This window comes from Astyanax mexicanus, chromosome 8 (genome assembly GCF_023375975.1).
Source record: "Astyanax mexicanus isolate ESR-SI-001 chromosome 8, AstMex3_surface, whole genome shotgun sequence".
In the NCBI taxonomy this organism is placed as follows: Eukaryota; Metazoa; Chordata; class Actinopteri; order Characiformes; family Acestrorhamphidae; genus Astyanax; species Astyanax mexicanus.
The window spans coordinates 55108805-55128866 of record NC_064415.1 but is presented as its reverse complement, the minus strand read 5'-3'; the positions used below and the strand labels follow the sequence as shown (position 1 = coordinate 55128866).

The window sequence follows — 20062 nt, the reverse complement described above, 5'->3', positions numbered from 1 at the left end:
TCCTCCTCTTCTCCTCATTATTTTCCACTCCTCCTCCTCACCTACTCTTTTCCTACTCCTCCTCTTCTCTTCCTTCTTTCCTACTCCTCCTCTCCTCCTCCTTTCCTACTTCTCCTCTCCTACCCCGGAAGAAAGTGGAGGAATGGAGGAGAGGATGAGGAGGAATGAAGAGAAGGAGCAGTAGTAACTAGAAAAAAATGGGACAGGTGATCTCTTTTATTAGGATGTTGACTACTGACAAAATGAGCCAATCACAACGCTCGCTTTCAGCTTCCCTAACACTACTCAGCCAATCACAGCTGCTGCAAATGTGAACGTTTAAACTCCTGCTTATTGCAGAGAAAATACATATATATTTCTGAAATGATGTGAAATACTTGCCAATCAAATACAAGTGTGAGCCTTGTGTTATTTATTTCATTTCATTTATCTCTTTTTTATTTGTTCATAATAAGTGATGATATATGTTCTATAGACACGTAAGTGTTTTTCATAAAATTGTTTTATTTTATTGTAATCTCCTGCTTCCCCCGCTGCTGTTTTTCTGCCGATCTGCCACAAGAGGTCACTCTCTGCGCTTCCACAGCGCCTGAATGCGCATGCGCACCGAAACTTCTTCCCAAACTTGTGGCTGGATCATGGCAGGGCTGTGGAGTTAAAATGAGGTAGGAGCAGATCACACACAGCGAGTTAGTGAGAAGAACTGGGTTTAAAAGCTGAATAATGTTCGGGAATGTTTATCTAAACTTTGTTTATCGTATTTAACGCACCAAAAACAGCAGAGATCTTCAGTAAGCGCTGTTTATTAAACGCGCTGATACTGCAGCATTATTCCTGCTTTAGAGAGCTGGCATACAGGAAATTACATAATAAATGTGCACAAAATATAACTTTAAAATACATTTTATTATTAAGAATAGTTTTGTTTTACTTGGCCTAATTGCAAAAGTCAGATATGTAATTAAAAACATTCATTAGAACGTTAAAAAAAGCATTTGTTACCTGTCCCCACTCTCTAACTATAAACCAGGAAATATAGCTATTAAAATCCTTCAGAGATATAATATTTTTGCATTGTTGTGTGACGCCAAATCCCATCTATGCTTTAAAAATATATATTTTTTCATAATAATTTATCACATATATCTATAATTTTTAAGCTAAAATCCACATTTAAGTTGTGTCCCTGTTTTTTTACTCATACCTGTTACCGTAAAACCATAACACATTACCACATCTGCTCAGTGTTTTTTTTTTTTCACATCTGCCATGTAGCTATTTTTCAGGTTTTTGCTAATTGTAGGCTAAAAACTCAGTCCTGTTACTCATATAAAGAGTAACAGGAATGAGTGCCAGTAACAGGAGTGAGTAGAGTTCTTTGGTTTAATAATTTATTAGTGTGAATTTTAGTTAATGTAATAATATTTACCTTTTTTTAAGTTTTACAGTTAAAATGACAGAAATTACAGTTTTTATTCCAGTTACCCAATGTTAATTCCTGTTACCCAGTGTTCAATCCTGTTACTTGGTCATATTTAAAAAGCAATATATTTGCAAGGCATGGTGTTTTTTTAAGGTGAGGTTTGATAAACATATTTTTTTCTGTCCAAATAGATACAATATTTGATCTACATTTTTAGTTTTTTTAGTTATTAAACATATAATATATTAAGCATATTTAATATAAAATATATTTAACATTGAAACAACAGATACATTTTTCCTCTCATCCCTATAGGCTTCATCTCCGCAGCTGCAGGCTCTTCAGCCCCCGCCGGGTGCACGTGATCATCATCCCGTTGCTGCTGCTGCTGGTCATTGGTGCTGCTTTAACCTCTTTACTCCCCGCCCCTGAAGATGGAGTCCTGGGCATCCTCCGCCGGCGTGCAAACAGCTCTCGTCCTGTCTGGCTGCCGCGGGACGACTCGTTCACTCTGGTCATGCAGACGTTTAACCGCACAGACCTTCTCCTGAAGCTGCTGAACCATTACCAGGGTGTTCCTCATCTGCACCGGGTTATCATCGTCTGGAACAACGTGGCTGAGCCTCCTCCTGTAAAGCTGTGGGAGTCGCTAGGGCCTCATCCCGTCCAGGTGGTCTTCAAGGAACAGACCACTAACCTGATGCGAAACCGCCTGCAGCCTTTCTCTGAGATTGAGACTGATGGTGTGTGTGTTGGGGATTGTAGATTTCTGAGAAATTGGCAATAAGAGATGATCTTAAAATGGTGTTTACTAGAGCCTAAGGCAATTAAATCAAACACATCATGTTGCAAAGTTTAGTTCTTGACACGAGAAGTAGTTACACAGCACTCTCTCTGTGTCTGTGTGAGTGACAGGCTGCTGCTGCCTGAGAAGTACGAGAGCACGTATCAAAAGCTGTGCACCTCCGTCCGGCACAGTTTTGCACAGATATTTCCAGTTACAGCTGAATTCATGCTTTTAATTCCAGAAAAACACTTTTATTTACCTTTTAAAAGGCCAATTAATTTGAATGATTACAGTTTTTTTGCTGTTTTCCTTGAGTTTAAGAGCTCGGCCGACTCTAAAGCGCTGACTCAGCTCTGGATTTAAAAACAGTATATAATAATACAAAAAAAAAAAAAACATTTCACATTGACTTGCATTATAAATTAAGAAGGTTAGTAAAGAACTAGTAATGAGCATTTGTAATAAAAACAGCAGCATGCTAATTAGTTGGGTGCAAGCTCCCATTAATGTATCAAGACACGAGTTCATTCATTGTTTTATCCAAAATTTAGGGTATTGAAAGAGAGTTTATCATGATTTTATTGGAGTAACTGTCTCTCTGTCCAGGGAAGACATTCTACTAGATTTACAAGTATTGCTGTAAGGATTTTTATAGCCGTCTAGCTCACACCATCTAATCTACCAGCTTCTTTTGGCAGTATTTTTCTTTGACAAAAGGCATTGAGGTGTATGTGTATTTGCACCTCTGGGTCAGCACCTAAAGTAGTTGGATGCATTGTAGTTTCTTCATCATGCTTTCTGATACTCTAATTCACTTTGTTGTTTATCTCTTTGTTGATGAAGCTGTGTTGATGCTGGATGACGACACCCTGGTTAGCGCTCCTGATATCAGCTTTGCGTTCTCCGTCTGGAAGGTAAGTCACATGGTTGTCGAGACAACAGACACTGTATCTTGTCCTCAAACTAAAGGCCCTTTCACATAGAGTATGATTTTATTTGGACAGTAAAATTGATAATAATAATTTTTAACATAGTGGAACTATTTACACCACAAGTCTGACATGTTTTTTGGCTTCTGTGTTCTTTCATTTTTGGGAAAATTAAAGTATTTTAAGTGCAAATTATAGTGGGAATGATACATAATCTAAATATTTACAAGTCTTTTTGTGAAAGAGGTTTAAGGTGTTTCTACACTTTCCTTTTAGCTTCAACTTACAGCCTTTTCAGTTTGGTCTGATCCAGAGTAGCAGGGGTAAAAAGGTGTAGTTTTTATCTTTACATTTGTTCTGATATAATGTCTCTCTCTCTCTCTTTCTCTCTCTCTCTCTCTCTCTCTCTTTCTCATATCCAGAGTAGCAGGGGTAAAAAGGTGTAGTTTTTATCTCTACATTTGTTCTAATATAATTTCTCTCTCTCTCTCTCTCCCTCTCTTACTCTCCCTCTCTTACTCTCACTCTCCCTCTTTCTCTCTCTCTCTCATATAGAGAGTAGCAGAGGTAAAAAGGTGTAGTTTTTATCACTACATTTGTTCTAATACAATTTCTCTCACTCTCTCCCTCTCTCACTCTCTCTCTGTCTCTCTCTCTCTCTCACTCTGTCTCTCTCTCTCTCACTCTGTCTCTCTCTTTCTCTCTCACTCTGTCTCTCTCTCTCTCTCTCTCTCTCTCTCTCATATCCAGAGTAGCAGGGGTAAAAAGGTGTACTTTTTATCTCTACATTTGTTCTAATATAATTTCTCTCTCTCTCTTTCTTTCTCTTACTCACAAATCCTCACCACTGTCCTCTACATCTGCGGCTGCAGCAATTCTCTGACCAGATCGTGGGCTTCGTGCCCAGGAAACATGTGACCACTGCCTCCGGAGTGTTCAGCTATGGCAGCTTTGAACTGCAGGATGCGGATGTGGGAAGTGGAGACAGGTAGAGGATATATAAAAAGAGTATTATTAGTCTTGTTGGGTTGGATGTAGTGCTGTGTGTTTTATTATTTATCTCTACCACATAGTGATGAGTTTTCATGATAAGCACATATTATTATATAAAAAGAAATTGGTATGCGAATAAATAAATATATTATATATATAAATATATTTAAACCACTTCAGTTTCTGAATTGGTTTCTCTGATTTTGCTATTTACAGATATATGTTAAAGTAAAATTAGCATTGTTTTTATACTTTATAAACTGCAGACAACATTTCTCCCAAATTCCAAATAAAATATTGTCATTTATAGCATTTATTTGCAGAAAATGAGAAATGGCTGAAATAACAAAAAAGATGCAGAGCTTTCAGACCACAAATAATGCAAAGAAAACAAGTTCATATTTATAAAAAGTTTGGTGGACTAGCCCTGATTTTTAATCACAGTTTTCATGCATCTTGGAATGTTCTTCTCCACCAGTCTTACACACTGCTTTTGGATAACTTTATGCTGCTTTACTCCTGGGGCAAAAAAATCAAGCAGTTTAGTTTTTTTTTAATTTGATAAAATCAAAGAAACCATCATTATTAAGTGGTCTCTTATTTTTTATGTACGCTATTGTCCCTGATGGAGATTATAAGACACAGTGATAAGTGTGAGAAATGTTAATTGTGTTTTGTGTCTGTTTTCTCCTGCAGGTACTCCATGGTGCTGGTGGGCGCCGCCTTCTTCCACCGGCGCTTCTTGGAGCTGTTCCGGAAGCAGCCGGCCGAGGTGCACGCCCTGCTGGACGAGACTCAGAACTGTGATGATATCAGCATGAACTTCGTGGTGGCGCGGGAGCTGGCGGGGTCCGGCCGGCCGTCGGGGGTGTTTGTGAAGCCTGTGGACATGAGGAACCTGGAGAAGGAGGCCGGCAGCGGGTACGTGGGCATGTGGCACCGATCACACCACCTCCTCCAGCGCTCGTACTGCCTGAACAGACTGGCACAGATCTACGGGCACATGCCTCTCCGCTACTCCAACATCATGATCTCACAGTTCGGATTCCCCAGCTACGCCAACCACAAGAGCAGGAGCTGACGGCCCGGGTATAAGGCTTATTACTCTTATTACTGGGAGTCATCTGACATTTATTTTAAATTTTTTAAATAATTTTATTTCAAATTTTTCCCATTTTCTCCTCAGTTTACACGGCCAATTACCCAACCCACTCATTAGGACTCCTCCAATACATGTGAAGTCAGCCACCGCTTCTTTTCATGCTGCTGCTGATGTAGCATTACCGAGCAGCCAGCACAGCGCGCTTGGAGGAAATCGCAGCGACTCGGTTCTGATACATCAGCTCACAGACGCCCTGTGCTGTGGACATCACCCTAGGAGTGATGTGAGGAGAGAGCGCCATCTACTGTACCCACCCAGAGGGAGCAGGGCCAATTTTGCTCCCTCTAAGCGCCGGCAGCTTGATGGTAAAGCTGTGTGAGCTGTGGTTCGAACCTGCGACCTCCTGCTCATAGTGGCAGCGCTTTAGACCGCTGGACCACTCGGCACCATCTGACATTTTTTATTCTTTTTTAATTATTATTATTATTATTATTATTATTATTTTTTAACCTTTAAATTACATTATGAACACTCCTTACACATGTCTAGATCTCATGTGAAAGATCAGTCTTGGAGTTTATCAAAGAATATTTTAATGAATTAGTGTCTCCTATTTTAATTCCAGTCTACTTTCCCATTTTTATTAAAGTGGAGGTCCACTGACTTTAAATTCCAGCATGATTAAATGATTTATAGTGGTGGTGAAATTACATTTAATGATATTACCTATATTACCAATAAAAATGCCTAAAATACAATATTGGTGGAAGGTTACATTGCAGGGTGCTGTGAAAAAAGTAACTTTTTTCCAAAATAACTTTGTTCTGTTGTTTGTAGATATTTATTTTATTTAGCTTTTATTTTTCTGTAACATGTAGTTTAGGATCACAGTAGGGGTGTGAATCACAGGCTATCTTCTGAAACGAACGATATCATCACTATAATATATGTTATTATATAATACTTCATCTGTGTTACTGAAAAGGAAAAAAAATCGAAATGATTTACTTAATATTAAAATATATCTACATCCATCATTACTGACACCCCGTTTTACTAAAGTTACTGCATCATTACTCCACGTGGTGGCGCTAATGAAATAGTCAATCTGCGATCAAAATATTAACATTGTGCGGACTTTTTTTTGTATTTATTTTATTTGTTAAAATCTTATATTCATTCTTCTATCTGTCAGTGAATTGTTTCACCTGCTGTAACACAAGTCCAAAGCATGATCCACCCACCCCCATGCTTAACAGTTTGAGAGGCGTTATTTTCATTCAATTTTGGACCTTTGTTATTCTCCAAACATACTATTGCTTATTGCAGCCAAGGTTTTCTATTTTAACTGATGTTACTTTGAAAACTTTTTGAGACTGAATTGTGTGGCAGGGACATGGAAGTAAGGCTTTGTTTTTATATATGACTTTATTTCATATATTTTACAATAAACCATTGGAATATCAAAGCCATCCCATTGATTTCTATTCATTGTATTCAGGCTGTAGTCTTAAGTTAATATGAGTCCACTAGGTGGAGCTGAATCGTCAGCATTCAGGTTCTGACCTCAGGGTACATCAGTCCTTTATGTGAATTTCAATACCACTGAAAACAAATTAATTAATTAATTAAAAAGTGCAAATAAAGGAAATGTAATGCTTTGCAAAAAAGTACTTTTCTTAAAAACTTGCGCTCAAATGACCCCCAATTTATCAAGTTATTTTTTTTTTATGTTAGAAAAAAGTGCCACTTGAGAATCATAAAATAATGTTCTTTAGCTCAGTAATCTTTGGTCAGACTGAAGATAATAAAGGATCAAAGCTTCAAGCTCAGTTTCTGGCACAGTTTTTAGTGTTACTCCCGGGTGTAGTGCTGCATTGTTTTCAGCTTAAAACTAAAGAGAGGGGGTTTTCCACACATTCAGACCAAACAGCCAAGATTCATTGTGTTTGAACGCTGTTGATGATCTTTATATGGTTGTTTCAGAGTGTATAAAGATACAGATCTTTACTCACAACTTCAGGACTGTTCTTTGCTTAGTGTTGTTTCCTTCCCAGTTCTAATGAGCTCTAATGAGGGACACGGAGTCATTAAGAATCCTTTACTCCAAGAAGAAGAAACACTGAGAGGAGCCAAAACTCATCATGCTTTTGGCGCCACTAATAGACTGTATATAGCTGGACAGAGCATCGTCTCTCAAAAGTGAAACCACAACAGGTCGGGCGCCCCCTGCTGTTCGGTTTCAGAAAGCTGTGTAACCCCACCCATCCCCATACTGTAGGTTTCAATGGCAAAATAGAACAACTTCCAATCATGTTTATTTTCCAATATACTGTAATTCTACCTCCATTATTTACTGTAAATGCAACAGCTAGTGTAATCTCTGCTTATATTGTCAAATGTTTATATCCCCACATAATTCATTTTTTAAAATGTTATTCAGCTCTATTCAAAAAAGGTGTGGTTATTGTAAAAGGGCTGGTTATGGGCGCACCACTCTGCAGCCTGTGACCTCGAGGCAGCTCTCAGGGGCGGGGTTATTTAAATGAGTAGGCTGTCTCTCCACAGTCTTTCTCCCTGGGAACGGAGACACGGCGTCCATCTTTGTTACAGTCTCTGGCGCCACTGGAGAGTGGAGTTATGATAGATCCGAAAATAAATTCATAGTTTTATATATATATATATATATAGAATAAGTATTCAATTTTTCTCTAATCTTATATAATATCAATGACACAATAGTGTTTTACTGGCCAAATTTGTAAGGCCAACATTTTTTTTTTACTAATATTTAATAATTATATTGAACACAAAAGTTTCAATGTGCCTACCAATTAAAGTTACACCTTAGTTTCACCCATGTTTCTCTTCTTTTCTTCTTCTCTCCATGGCTCTGCTGTTTTGCTATCTTGTCTCCTCCTCTGTGTCCGCCCCTAGCCCCGCCCTGTTTCCCAGTCTCCTTGTTATCTTCCCCATGTGTTCCTTGTTTTCCTGTTTACATGCGTGGTTTGACCCTTTGTTTTAGCTGATTTAGTATTGATTCTTAATCTTTAGTCAGTTTGATTTACTTCTGTTTTTGTTAGTGTTAATTTGATTTCTAGTCTTAGTATATAAGACATTTGTTTCTTTATTGTTTCTTTAGTTGTTAGCTTTCTAGTCTTAGCTTTGTTGCTACTAAACTTCCTTGCATTTGCGTTCTCCCTCCAAGTTTGAGTCATTACAACTTAGCTCTACCTGGCCATTCTGTCATTTCATGCCTAGAATGTGTTTAATGTAGTTTAACATGTAATGCATAATGGCCATTTTCTACATAACAACCATTAAAAATAGCTAGCAGTGTGTCTCAGTAGCTAGCTACTAACATTCTGTCACTTGAAGTTGCTGCATGAAATGAACAAGAAGCTACAAAAGAACTAAATTCAGCTCGCCACCAACAAAAATCACCTTTAGCTTTTATTAAGCTGATTAAAAGCTTTTGCAATGTCACAAGATTTATTTCAATCCAGGGTTGCATTATTTATGCATTTTTCACCAAGACCTTGCAGCAGCATTGATGATGGTAGAGTCTGACCACTGCACAAAGCAGCTCTTCTCCATCCAGCACATCCCAAAGATTCTCAATGAGGTTAAGATCTGGACTCTGTGGTGAACTCTCTCTCAATCCATGTGTGAAAATGATAAATGATGATCTCATGCTCCCTGAACCCTGAACGCGTTCACAATTCCATTCCAGCCCCATTAATCCTGGCATAGTATTGTCATCTTGGAATATGTCCGTGTTCATCAGGGAAGAAAAAATGGATCAATTGATCCAGGAATAACCTGGTCTATAATATTCAGTATATTCAGGAAGTCAGCTGACCTCATTCTTTCAGCACATACTGTTGCTGAACCTAAACCTGCAGACCAACTGCAGCATCAACCAACCAACCCCACATCATTTACTTGAGTTAAATCCAGGTGATGTACGTTACTTGCATTAGTAGTAGTAGTAATAGTAGTAGTAATGCATTAGTGGTTGGTAAAAAAAAACCAACAAAAAAAAAAAAAAACACATTTGTTTATTAGTCTGTGGGGCACAGCTGCCTCTGTGTACAGGGTTATACACCAGATTAGAGATTTCTCACAATGCCAGGATTTCCCCACTGTATCCCACCCGGGTAGAAACTCAGATTAAAACTGAAACTGAACAGCTTATCACCGTTTATCGCCATTATTGGCCAGACATCTTTTTCATTTCTTATCACCGACATAGAATAAGAGCCCACACTGGTAAAAACACTGTGCTGAGGTGTGGTGGTGTAAATAATGAGTCGTTCAGAGTGGGAGGGGGTTTTTGTGAAATGGTTTATTGTAGAGACTATGGTGAGCTTGCATGAGATTGTAAATTTGTCATCGTAAGCAGATCTTTTCTTTCTCCAAACACAAACCTTTTCATCACATTGGTGAAGGTTAAAGAGGTTAAAAATGGTCTAATCAGCCCATAAAACACTGTCCAGGTATTTCTTAGTCACATCTGGGCAACATAACACACCTTCCAGTCAGATTCTTATTCACGTTCTTATACTTTTGCTCACAAGAAATATGGGTTCAGACAAAAGGTGCTATTTTCTAAATTGTGTATCAGATCCAAATGTAAAAACCTGGAAATCTACAGCAGATTTTTTTTGCATCTGATGGGTGTTTTTTGCAGTTTGCCTGTTTTTAACAGTTTGGGTACAGTACCTTTCACAACATATCTGAAAGGAGAAAACAGGTGATTCTGGCACCTGGGGTGCTGTTTATGTCCATTTGATGATAAATGAATGTTCTGAACCGATAACTTAGCTAAGTCAATATAATACAGTATATAATATTCCAAGTTTTTTTTTTTTTTTAAATTCAATGGAGCATTTCTATTGGTCCATTGATCATGAAAATGATGATACAATGTAAAGAACAACTATCAGGATTCAAATTATGCCAAAGAGTACAAATCAGCAAAAAAATAAGAGGCCAGACAGAAGTTATGCACAACCGCAAGAATACAGACATGTATTGTACATGACTACACAACACACAACAAACAAAACAGGAAAAATAGAAAAAGACTCCAAAATCAAAGAATACAAAAGAGTTTTTGGTTATAAATATTTAGAGAATCATCTTTCTCTTTATAATGTTTGAATAACTTTATGGTTCGAAAAGTTCTGTAGGCTTTATATGATTTTTTTCCAACCTTTCTTTAAAGAGTCACTTAATCCTAAATCCTATTTTTGTTCCATTAATAGCTGAAAGGTGTTCTTTTGAAGTCAAGAAACATACCGAATCCTGTTTATGTAGCTTGCCATTGGCTACCGAAGTCCTGAGAGAGCACAATTGGCCTTGCTCTCTCTGGGTGGGTACAGTAGATGTTGCTCTTTCCCCTTATCACTCCTAGGGTGATGTGGATCAGCACAAGGCTGCATCTGTGAGCTGATGTATCAGAACCGAGTCGCTGCGCTGTTCTCCGAGCATTAGCGCTGTGATGCTAAAGAGGTGGAGTCTGACTTCACATGTGTTGGAGGAGGTGTGTGCTAGTCTTCACCCTTCTGGTATTGTGGCGTAACTAGTGATAGAAGTCCTAATGAGTGGCCATGTAAATTGGGGAAAATATATTAAAAAAAAAAAGATGCTTTTATTGTGGTAATTCTTGCCTCTGCAGCACCCTCTCAGGTTCAACTGTGCTATCAGAATCAGAACCATATAGGCATATTGGGCAGAATGTGGTTTGATCTCTGTGGTGAGTTTCCGATTCCCATATTATACTCAGCAACCGGGGTGTTAGCGCTCCATGCGGCACTGAGCCCAGATGTAAGCCAGGTATTTTGGCCAGAATCGGGCTTAGACTTAAGCCAGAGTTTGGCCAAAGCAATTTAGGCTCAATGTGTGATATTGAGCCCCACAACGGCTCTTTCTTCCACACACACTTTGGAAAAAACATCTGTGTTGCCTGCGTGCAAATTTGTGCTTACTCTTGAACCATTCGTTCAAGATTCTGGGCGATTTTATCTGACTTGCGGGCGTCAGGGAGCCGTTATTTATAAGCGGTAGACTCCCGCAACTTCCAGGAGACTTGGGAAGCCTGTATAAGGGTTCTTTACTGTTAATATGCTCTTTATTGCTTTCATTATTAAGTTATTCTCTCTCTCACTCTCGAGATTATAATACCTCTAAGGCATCATCCAGGGACGGACCAAAGGAGTCTTTCTTTTTGGATCTTATCAGGCGACGCATCAGCAGAGCAGCAGCAGTCAGCAGGGATACGGAGCTCACAGAAGGTATGAGGGTTTTCGTCAGGATGGACTGCTGCCCTAAAGAGAAGAAATCAACTGTTTCAGTGAACATATTAACTAATTTAAAGATTTTATTGGTAAAATAAAGGCCAGATTTGTATTTATATTTAAGTGATAGTACTATAACACGTTATAGCATGAACTTTAAGTGTATAATTGTAATTCTACTGCAGCTTTTAAGCTAGATAAGTATATAATACACAGTTTGAGGAGAAAGCTGAGGGTTCTCTGATTTTGCTATTTATAGGTTTATGTTGGAGTAAAATGAACATTGTTGTTTTATTTTAAAAACTACAGACAACATTCCTCCTAAATTCCTAATAAAAATATTGCATCTAAATAAACATTTAGAGCATTTATTTGCAGAAAATGAGAAATGGCTGAAATGACAAAAAAAAAGATGCAGAGCTTTCAGACCTCAAATAATGCAAAGAAAACAAGTTCATATTCATAAAGGTTTAAGAGTTTAAGGTGGAATAACCCTGTTTTTTAATCACAGTTTTTTATGCATCTTGGCATCATGTTCTCCTCCACCAGTCTTACACACTGCTTTTGGATAACTTTATGCTGCCTCACTCCTGGTGTAAAAATTCAAGCAGTTCAGTTTGGTGGTTTGATGGTTTGTGATCATCCATCTTCCTCTAGATTATATTTCAGAGGTTTTCAATTTGGAAAAAACAAAGAAACTCATCATTTTTAAGTGGTCTCTTATTTTTCCTGCTGTTATAAAACAACATAATCAGACTACTCCCTTTAGCAGCATAAAATCTCTTAACTTACCTTTAACCATGATTTCAATGGTCAGAGTTTCATATCCAAGTTCATTAGTAAAGTTGACCATGTAAGTTCCTGTATCTTCAGATGTTATGTTGAACAGGTGGAAGATGCCATTTGGAGACGGAGACCCTGGTTCATTTCCTTCTCTGCTCAGAGTAATGCTGGCTGGAGGAAAACTCACAGTGCTGCAGTGGATCGTTATGTTCTGAGCTTCCATCACTTGTGTGGATGGGTACACCAACACTGTGGAGTTCATGGGTGGAGCTGCAAAGGAACAAGAAGTCATAATGTAAAAGTGGTGTAGTTCTCAATTGGCAGAATTTCCCTCTTAATAATGTATCCATCCATCTATCCATCCATCCATCCATCCATCCATCCATCCATCTATCCATCCACTGTCTGACACCAATCTTTACATGTACACAGATTATTTGAAACCATGACTGTTTTTGAAAAGTAACAAAGTATTACAAAACAAAATATTGAGATATATGATATTAATATTTTACGACTCCTCTATTAACCTAGAATGGTGCGCCAATCCATATTCTGGCATATATGCATATACACATTCACACATACACACATAGTTTTAGGGTATGCATTAAACCATGCTTTAGTAATGTGTGCAGCATTTGGTTTTACATTGTCTTGTTAAAAAAATGAATGGAAGTATCTGGGAAAGGCGTTTTCTTAAAAGCAGCAACATTTAAAGTAATCAACATGTTTTTGGTCTGTGGAAAGAAACTGGTGTTCTGAAAGGAAACCCATGTTCAAACCGGGAACCGAGAACATAGAAACTAGAAAACTTCACTCAGATAGGGACTTGAACCCAAGACCCATGACCCAAGAATGATGTGTAAAATGATGTGAAAGCAGCATGGCGTACCTCGTACTGTGACGTTCACACTGCTCCTCTTACTGCCGAACGCATTTCGAGCCTCACAGTGGTAAAGTCCAGAATCTCTGAGCTGTATTGAGGGAAGGTTTACAGATACAGAAGAACCGTGCTTCTCCACCTGATTCAGAGAAGCCCCAGAAATGTTTAGTCTTAGAGGAGAGTCTGAATCACAGATTATGGTAACATTATCTCCTGCTTTTGGGTTTCCTCTCTGGCTTAGTCTGATAAAGGGGGCGTTCGGAGGACCTGCAAGACAGAGAGATAAGAGAAAAATGATTTAATCAAATGAAAAACAGATGATTGAATACAGATCTTTGCCAAAGTAACACGTAAAACACGTAACACTCTCCAAACCATCACTGATGCAGAGCTTTCAGACCTCGAATAACGCAAAGAAAACAAGTTCATATTAATAAAGTTTTAAGAGTTCAGAAATCAATATTTGGTGGAATAACCCTGGTTTTTCATCACAGTTTTGATTGCCAATATTGATCTTGGCATCATGTTCTCCTCCACCAGTCTTACACAATGCTTTTGGATAACTTTATGCCACTCCTTCAGCTTGGTTTGTTGTCTGTTTTAGTTTTTAAGTGGTTTCTTATTTTGTTTTCAGAGCTGTGTGTGTAAATGTCATTTTTCCATTTTTACAGCCCCATTCTTTTATGTTTCCTGTGTTTTTGCTGTTATAAAACAACATAATCAGACTGTGCCCTTTAGCCATTATAGCCATAAAACAAGGAACTGTTATAATTTCCCAATCATCAGCTTTACATCCTCAACCTATATTTAAATTACCTTAAATGGTGCAGTCAATCATACTCTGTCTAATGGACTAATCTAAATCTCAATGTCTCGAACCACAACAATGCACCCTACCTAGCTATCTAGCTAGCATCAGTGTTGCTAGGTAGGACATTGTCTGTGTATAGTGTACGAATTTACAGTTTAGAACATTAAAACTAATAGCAGCATAACAACTCTGTACTTACCTTTAACCATGATTTCAATGGTCAGAGTTTCATATCCAAGTTCATTAGTAAAGTTGACCATGTAAGTTCCTGTATCTTCAGATGTTATGTTGAACAGGTGGAAGATGCCATTTGGAGACGGAGACCCTGGTTCATTTCCTTCTCTGCTCAGAGTAATGCTGGCTGGAGGAAAACTCACAGTGCTGCAGTGGATCGTTATGTTCTGAGCTTCCATCACTTGTGTGGATGGATACACCAACACTGTGGAGTTCATGGGTGGAGCTGCAAAGGAACAAGAAGTCATAATGTAAAAGTGGTGTAGTTCTCAATTGGCAGAATTTCCCTCTTAATAATGTATCCATCCATCTATCCATCCATCCATCCATCCATCTATCCATCCACTGTCTGACACCAATCTTTACATGTACACAGATTATATGAAATTATGACTGTTTTTGAAAAGTAACAAAGTATTACAAAACAAAATATTGAGATATATGATATTAATATTTTACTACTCCCCTATTAACCTAGAATGGTGCGCCAATCCATATTCTGGCATATATGCATATACACATTTACACATACACACATAGTTTTAGGGTATGCATTAAACTATGCTTTAGTAATGTGTGCAGCATTTGGTTTTACATTGTCTTGTTAAAAAAATGAATGGAAGTATCTGGGAAAGGCGTTTTCTTAAAAGCAGCAACATTTAAAGTAATCAACATGTTTTTGGTCTGTGGAAAGAAACTGGTGTTCTGAAAGGAAACCCATGTTCAAACCGGGAACCGAGAACATAGAAACTAGAAAACTTCACTCAGATAGGGACTTGAACCCAAGACCCATGACCCAAGAATGATGTGTAAAATGATGTGAAAGCAGCATGGCGTACCTCGTACTGTGACGTTCACACTGCTCCTCTTACTGCCTAACGCATTTCGAGCCTCACAGTGGTAAAGTCCAGAATCTCTGAGCTGTATTGAGGGAAGGTTTACAGATACAGAAGAACCGTGCTTCTCCACCTGATTCAGAGAAGCCCCAGAAATGCTTAGTCTTAGAGGAGAGTCTGAATCACAGATTATGGTAACATTATCTCCTGCTTTTGGGTTTCCTGTCTGGTTTAGTCTGATAAAGGGGGCGTTCGGAGGACCTGCAAGACAGAGAGATAAGAGAAAAATGATTTAATCAAATTCAATACAGATATTTGCCAAAGTAACACGTAAAACAGTGTATGGTGTTAGCCATTAGCAGAGGGAAGCTGTAAGATATGAAATGCTGTAAGATTTTGTGGGAAAACAAAACTGCACTGATTTTAGACTTGATAATAAAACACAGTGGATCAACACCAGCAGATGACAGACATGTCTCTCCAAACAAACCATCACTGATCATCAGTAAATTTTACATTTCATTTAAAGGAAATCAAAGGAGCAGAGTCTGGAGGAAGAGTGGAGAGACACACAGTCCAAGCTTCCCTCTACAGACAACTTTTACGGAGATGCAAATTTCGTTTTCCAGCAGGACTTGGCACACTGCCAAAAGTACCAATTGGTCTTATATAATATTCTAATTTTCTGAGACACTGATTTTTGGGTTTTCATTGGCTGTAAGCCATAATCATACAATCAACAATAAAATAAATAAACGGTTAAAATAGACCCCTCTTTGTTTAATACATCTATATAATATATGAGTTTCAAATTTTTAATTAAAATACTAAAATACATCAACTTTTGCTGCACTAGATGCATAGTATATTAATCTGGCACAAAAAGGAAGTCTTAAATGTTCTGAGAAGTCTGGTTACTCCTTACCTTTAACAGTTACACTGACTCTGGACCTCCGGCTGGCCAGTTCAGCGCTTGCCTCACACTCATACACGCCTGCATGAGCCGAGGTAGCTTTTTCAATCACATGCACTCTGTTTGTGGTTATTGGGATTGCCTCACTCTTCTCTAACTTCCTCCATGTAATGCTGGACTTCCCATCAGCATCACATTTCAGCTCCAGACGTTCTCCGATCTTCACAGTAGTGTTACTGGAGGTGGTCAGGAATGCCGGACCATCTGCAAAGGAACAAATACACCAATGATTCAAGATGTTTTGTGATGTTTTAAAACCTCAAATAGACAGTATGGACAGGATGATAATTGTTAATATACATCCATTCATGCACTGCAGGCCTGAAACACATTTTAAGTGTGTCAGCTTTCCGGATGGAATTAGTTTCTCAGGGGGTTCTGGGGTAGTTTTATCTTTTATAGGGGTCCTCTGTGATTTTATTCCCATCCAGCATGACCATGTTTTTCTCAGACGTCCTCTGAGAAAATTACAGACTGACAGTAGATATGTTTTTTGCTGATCTCTGTGGTCCTCTGGTAATTTGAGTTTCATCTCCACGCGTTTATTAAAATAGCTATTTGTCCACTGCCACACACCAAAACTACACATTCAGCACGCGTTTCCATGGAGATCCACGTAAACAACACAACAGCGAGTGGACATGGAGGAGCTACTGAACACAGCGATGTCACGTGACCGAGAAAGCCTAAAAACTCACTGGTCCTCCTGTTTTTTTTTTCAATTGCAGTCCGGATGCAAGAGTTCTATCCCTGAGTAGAAGTGTGAAATATATATGTTGCACCACATTCCAATCTAGTGCATTGCGGGATTAATAAAGGATTATCTTGTCTTATCTTATCTTATCTAACCTTATCTTACTAACAGACCAAGATTTTTGTCAATTTTCTGCCTGACGTTACACGAATACATCTTAAGGATTTCTATTCAAGCATTACATAAAAAGCTTTCATGTTTGATAAGGAACATTACTGAAATACATCATTGTAATTGTAATAGAAAATATAAAAAAATATATTTAATTAAATCTTCAAATTTCCAAAAATAATAAATAAAATCATAAAATTGTTTCTTTCCCGAACTTCATTTTAAAATCTGTATTTTCCTGAATACAAATCAAACAGTTCATATCATCCAAACCTTTAGTTTCATTAATGTTTGTCTAGTTTTTACATCTATTTTTTACATCATTTTTTACATTTTACATCTATGCAGAATTTGGGTTGATTCCTGTTACTGATCTTGAATTATTAAGTGGAGTAGAGAGAAAACAGACTCAAATTTTCAGAATGAAAAATAAGTTAATTTACTGCAGAAAAAAAGGGTTTTGTATCCCCTACACCTGTAGCCCGTATACAGGAAAAGGCATTTTAATTTTTTTTAAGCAAACTAAAACAGTCCTAGACTAACCTGTCACTGAAAATGAGAACAGTGTAATTTTACTCTGAGGTAAATAGTTTATATTGGCTGAGTAACACTCACACTGCGCTGTGACTGAGCGGACCTTACGATCCTCTGGTACCCCGTCGAGACTCAGGGTGACTCTACAGGTGATGTTCTTCCCCAGGTCCTCCTCGCTCGGGGTGTACAGAGACCGGATGTCCTGTAATCTCTTTTCGTAGTTGCCAGGATCTTCCCAGTTTGAAATGACTTTTTCTCCACGCAGCCACTCCAACGTAAACATATTTACGGGGTACAAACTGCTGACTCTGCACATAAGAGCTGAGTGGTTCAGGCGGGATAGCACGGGGTCACTCGGGAATGCTGTGAAAAGAGAAACTCTGTTAATGATAGATTGGTGATTTAAGTATTTCTGCTAATTGACATGGTACTATTAATTTCCTAGAAACAGAAAATTATAAAAACTAAAAGCTTTTTTACAGGATTTGTTTTCAAAATGGCAACACATGAGATGCATTGTCTATACTTACAGTACACTTTTACGTTTGCCGTGGCCTGCCCGTGTCCCCCACAGTTCACCTTGCATAGGATTGTCTTCTCGTCTTCAATGGTTAATTGGTTGTAAACCCTGCGTGAGCTCTTCTGGCCTGACTCCATTTTCCCGCCGATGATGGTGTCCAGTATCCCCCTCCATGTGTATTTGGGTTCATCTTGACAGTCTAATGCTGTGCATACAAGCTCCAGACTCTCGTTCACATGTTTCACCACAGAACGAGGATGTATCTGCACTTTTACAGCACCTGTGAATAGAAGAGTGTTTTATTAGCATCAATAAATCTGGAATGGATGGTCACCCAAAAGCAGTGTGTAAGACTGCTGGAGGAGAGAATGCCAAGATGCGTGAAAGCCATGATTAAAAATCAGGGTTATTTTACCAAATATTGATTTCTGAACTCATACTATACATTAGTATTGTTGTTTATAAATGAATATGAACTTGATTTCTTTGCATTTATTTTCTGTAAATAATTGACACTTGTTATTATTTGCAATCTGTCCTTCAAGTGTCATTTACTCAATGTTAAAGTTACAGGGACTGATTATTAATTTTATATGGGGTAAACGAAATGGTGTGATGTGTGGTGAAATTACAATTGTATGTAAAATGCATCTTTTTTTAGAAAAAGTTACATATTCAGTTAAATTTGGTATTAATTGAATTGATTCTGATGTGCTGGATTTTTATTAAGAGTGTAATGGTGATAAGTGGAGACATGCAAATACTGTATATTTACTGTCAACCACTAAAAACTAACTAGATACAAAAAAATAATATAATTAATTTACATCATAATGCACAGACATTTAGTTCTAATAAAATATATATTTTTTAATATTTCCAGTTTCCATTAATTAAAAATCTTTCAAGTAAAGTAGGACTTTAAAGGGCTCCTGATTCAGAAATTCACCCATATATTCATGTTTCTCGCTAAAAAAATAATAAATAAAGATGCTCACCTGTCTTTAAACTCAGTGATGTCATTAATAACATCCAGATAAGCGGTTTTCCTCCACTCTTTATTTGACTCAGCAGTGGAATCATAGTGCGGGACCGTGCGGCTCCTGTAGATGAGGATGTAGATGGATGTTTTTGCACTGAGTTTCACTCTTGTCAGAGTTTATAAATTTGGGAGGACAGGAACTGGTGGCGTTCCGATCAAGATATCAAAGCTCGGAGGACACATCCCAACTCTGGACACCCCCCCCCCCCTGCCACTACACACACATGCCAAGCCTCAGTCACTGCCAAAACACACATAAGGAAGGAACTGTTTTCATTCCTTTCACTTTGGTAGTTTTACTTTTAGCATTTGCATCACCAAAGCCATTGTTTAAAAACGAAAGCTGCTTTTACGCTCCTATTTTGTTGCAGTTAACTTGACCCCATTCATTGTGTAACGCCTTTAAATATGCAGTTAATATATTTTTATTCATATAAAACATATCAGAATTTTACACACAGTTGTGTTGGATGATGTAAAGATCACTATGACATGCAATTTTATAACATAATATATTATAACATATTTATAACTGTGTTAGTGCAAGAATCACTGATATTTCACGCAACAGGGGTTCTCACTAGAAATATATTTTTTCCTACACTCATTTTTCCATTTTTAGGTCAATTTAAATCAATGAGATTTTATGGTGATTTGCATATGTCTCCATAGCCGCATTACATGTATTCCGTATGTATTTTAAGGCTATTTAAGTAGTCAACAAAAGCAAATACAGCATGTGACACAAACATGGATAACAATTGAATTATTATATAATCTTTTTTTTTGTTTGTTTACAATTGCTGGGGTTAAATTGACCCCAAACATAATACATGTTACTATTGTTGATAACAAAATATTACAATATTTGTAATATATGTAAAGTTTTACTTAGAAATAATATAAAGACATTAAAATACCAATAAGAGATTTTATGGTGATGTGCATATTTCTTTATAGGTGTATTCATAACATGTATTCTGCATGTAAAGGGGGTTGGAGGGGTGGGGGGGGGGTAATATTTTTAAAACTATTTAAGTAG

General features: G+C 37.8%; 2 protein-coding genes across 4 annotated transcripts; one reads left to right on the top strand and one right to left on the bottom strand.

The window, feature by feature from the left end:
- Positions 1-571: 571 nt before the first annotated feature.
- extl2 (exostosin-like glycosyltransferase 2) lies at positions 572-6706 on the top strand. 2 transcript variants are annotated; one of them, XM_049482930.1, is made up of 7 exons: positions 572-665; positions 1739-2166; positions 3054-3124; positions 3429-3470; positions 4012-4127; positions 4829-5221; positions 5319-6706. In XM_049482930.1, exons 1-6 carry the CDS (start codon positions 661-663, stop codon positions 5211-5213), a joined length of 1047 nt encoding a protein of 348 aa, XP_049338887.1. In that variant the 5' UTR covers positions 572-660; the 3' UTR covers positions 5214-5221; positions 5319-6706. The 2 variants fall into 2 exon arrangements, with proteins under 2 accessions (XP_049338887.1, XP_007250753.3); XM_007250691.3 differs by lacking the exon at positions 3429-3470.
- A 2859-nt stretch (positions 6707-9565) lies between these two features.
- On the bottom strand, positions 9566-19106 carry vcam1a (vascular cell adhesion molecule 1a). Of its 2 annotated transcripts, XM_022677861.2 has the most exons (9): positions 18977-19106; positions 17989-18258; positions 17540-17821; positions 16012-16263; positions 15090-15347; positions 14216-14476; positions 13215-13472; positions 12329-12589; positions 9566-11566 (listed from the first exon to the last, which is right to left on the bottom strand). In XM_022677861.2, the coding sequence occupies exons 1-9, from the start codon at positions 19059-19061 to the stop codon at positions 11415-11417; spliced, it is 2079 nt and encodes a 692-aa protein (XP_022533582.2). In that variant the 5' UTR covers positions 19062-19106; the 3' UTR covers positions 9566-11414. The 2 variants fall into 2 exon arrangements, with proteins under 2 accessions (XP_022533582.2, XP_022533583.2); XM_022677862.2 differs by lacking the exon at positions 15090-15347.
- Positions 19107-20062: the final 956 nt, after the last annotated feature.

Excerpts from the sequence above, each read along its gene's own strand:
- extl2 (XM_049482930.1), top strand. Across the intron at positions 2,167-3,053 it reads CTCTGAGATTGAGACTGATG|CTGTGTTGATGCTGGATGAC; the intron begins GTGTGTGTGTTG and ends TTGTTGATGAAG. Across the intron at positions 3,125-3,428 it reads TTGCGTTCTCCGTCTGGAAG|CCTTTTCAGTTTGGTCTGAT; the intron begins GTAAGTCACATG and ends TTCAACTTACAG.
- vcam1a (XM_022677861.2), bottom strand. The coding sequence starts at position 19,061 with ATGATTCCACTGCTGAGTCAAATAAAGAGTGGAGGAAAACCGCTTATC. Across the intron at positions 14,477-15,089 it reads TGTGAACGTCACAGTACGAG|CTCCACCCATGAACTCCACA; the intron begins GTACGCCATGCT and ends GTTCCTTTGCAG. Across the intron at positions 11,567-12,328 it reads CATTGAAATCATGGTTAAAG|GGCAGCAGTCCATCCTGACG; the intron begins GTAAGTTAAGAG and ends TCTTCTCTTTAG.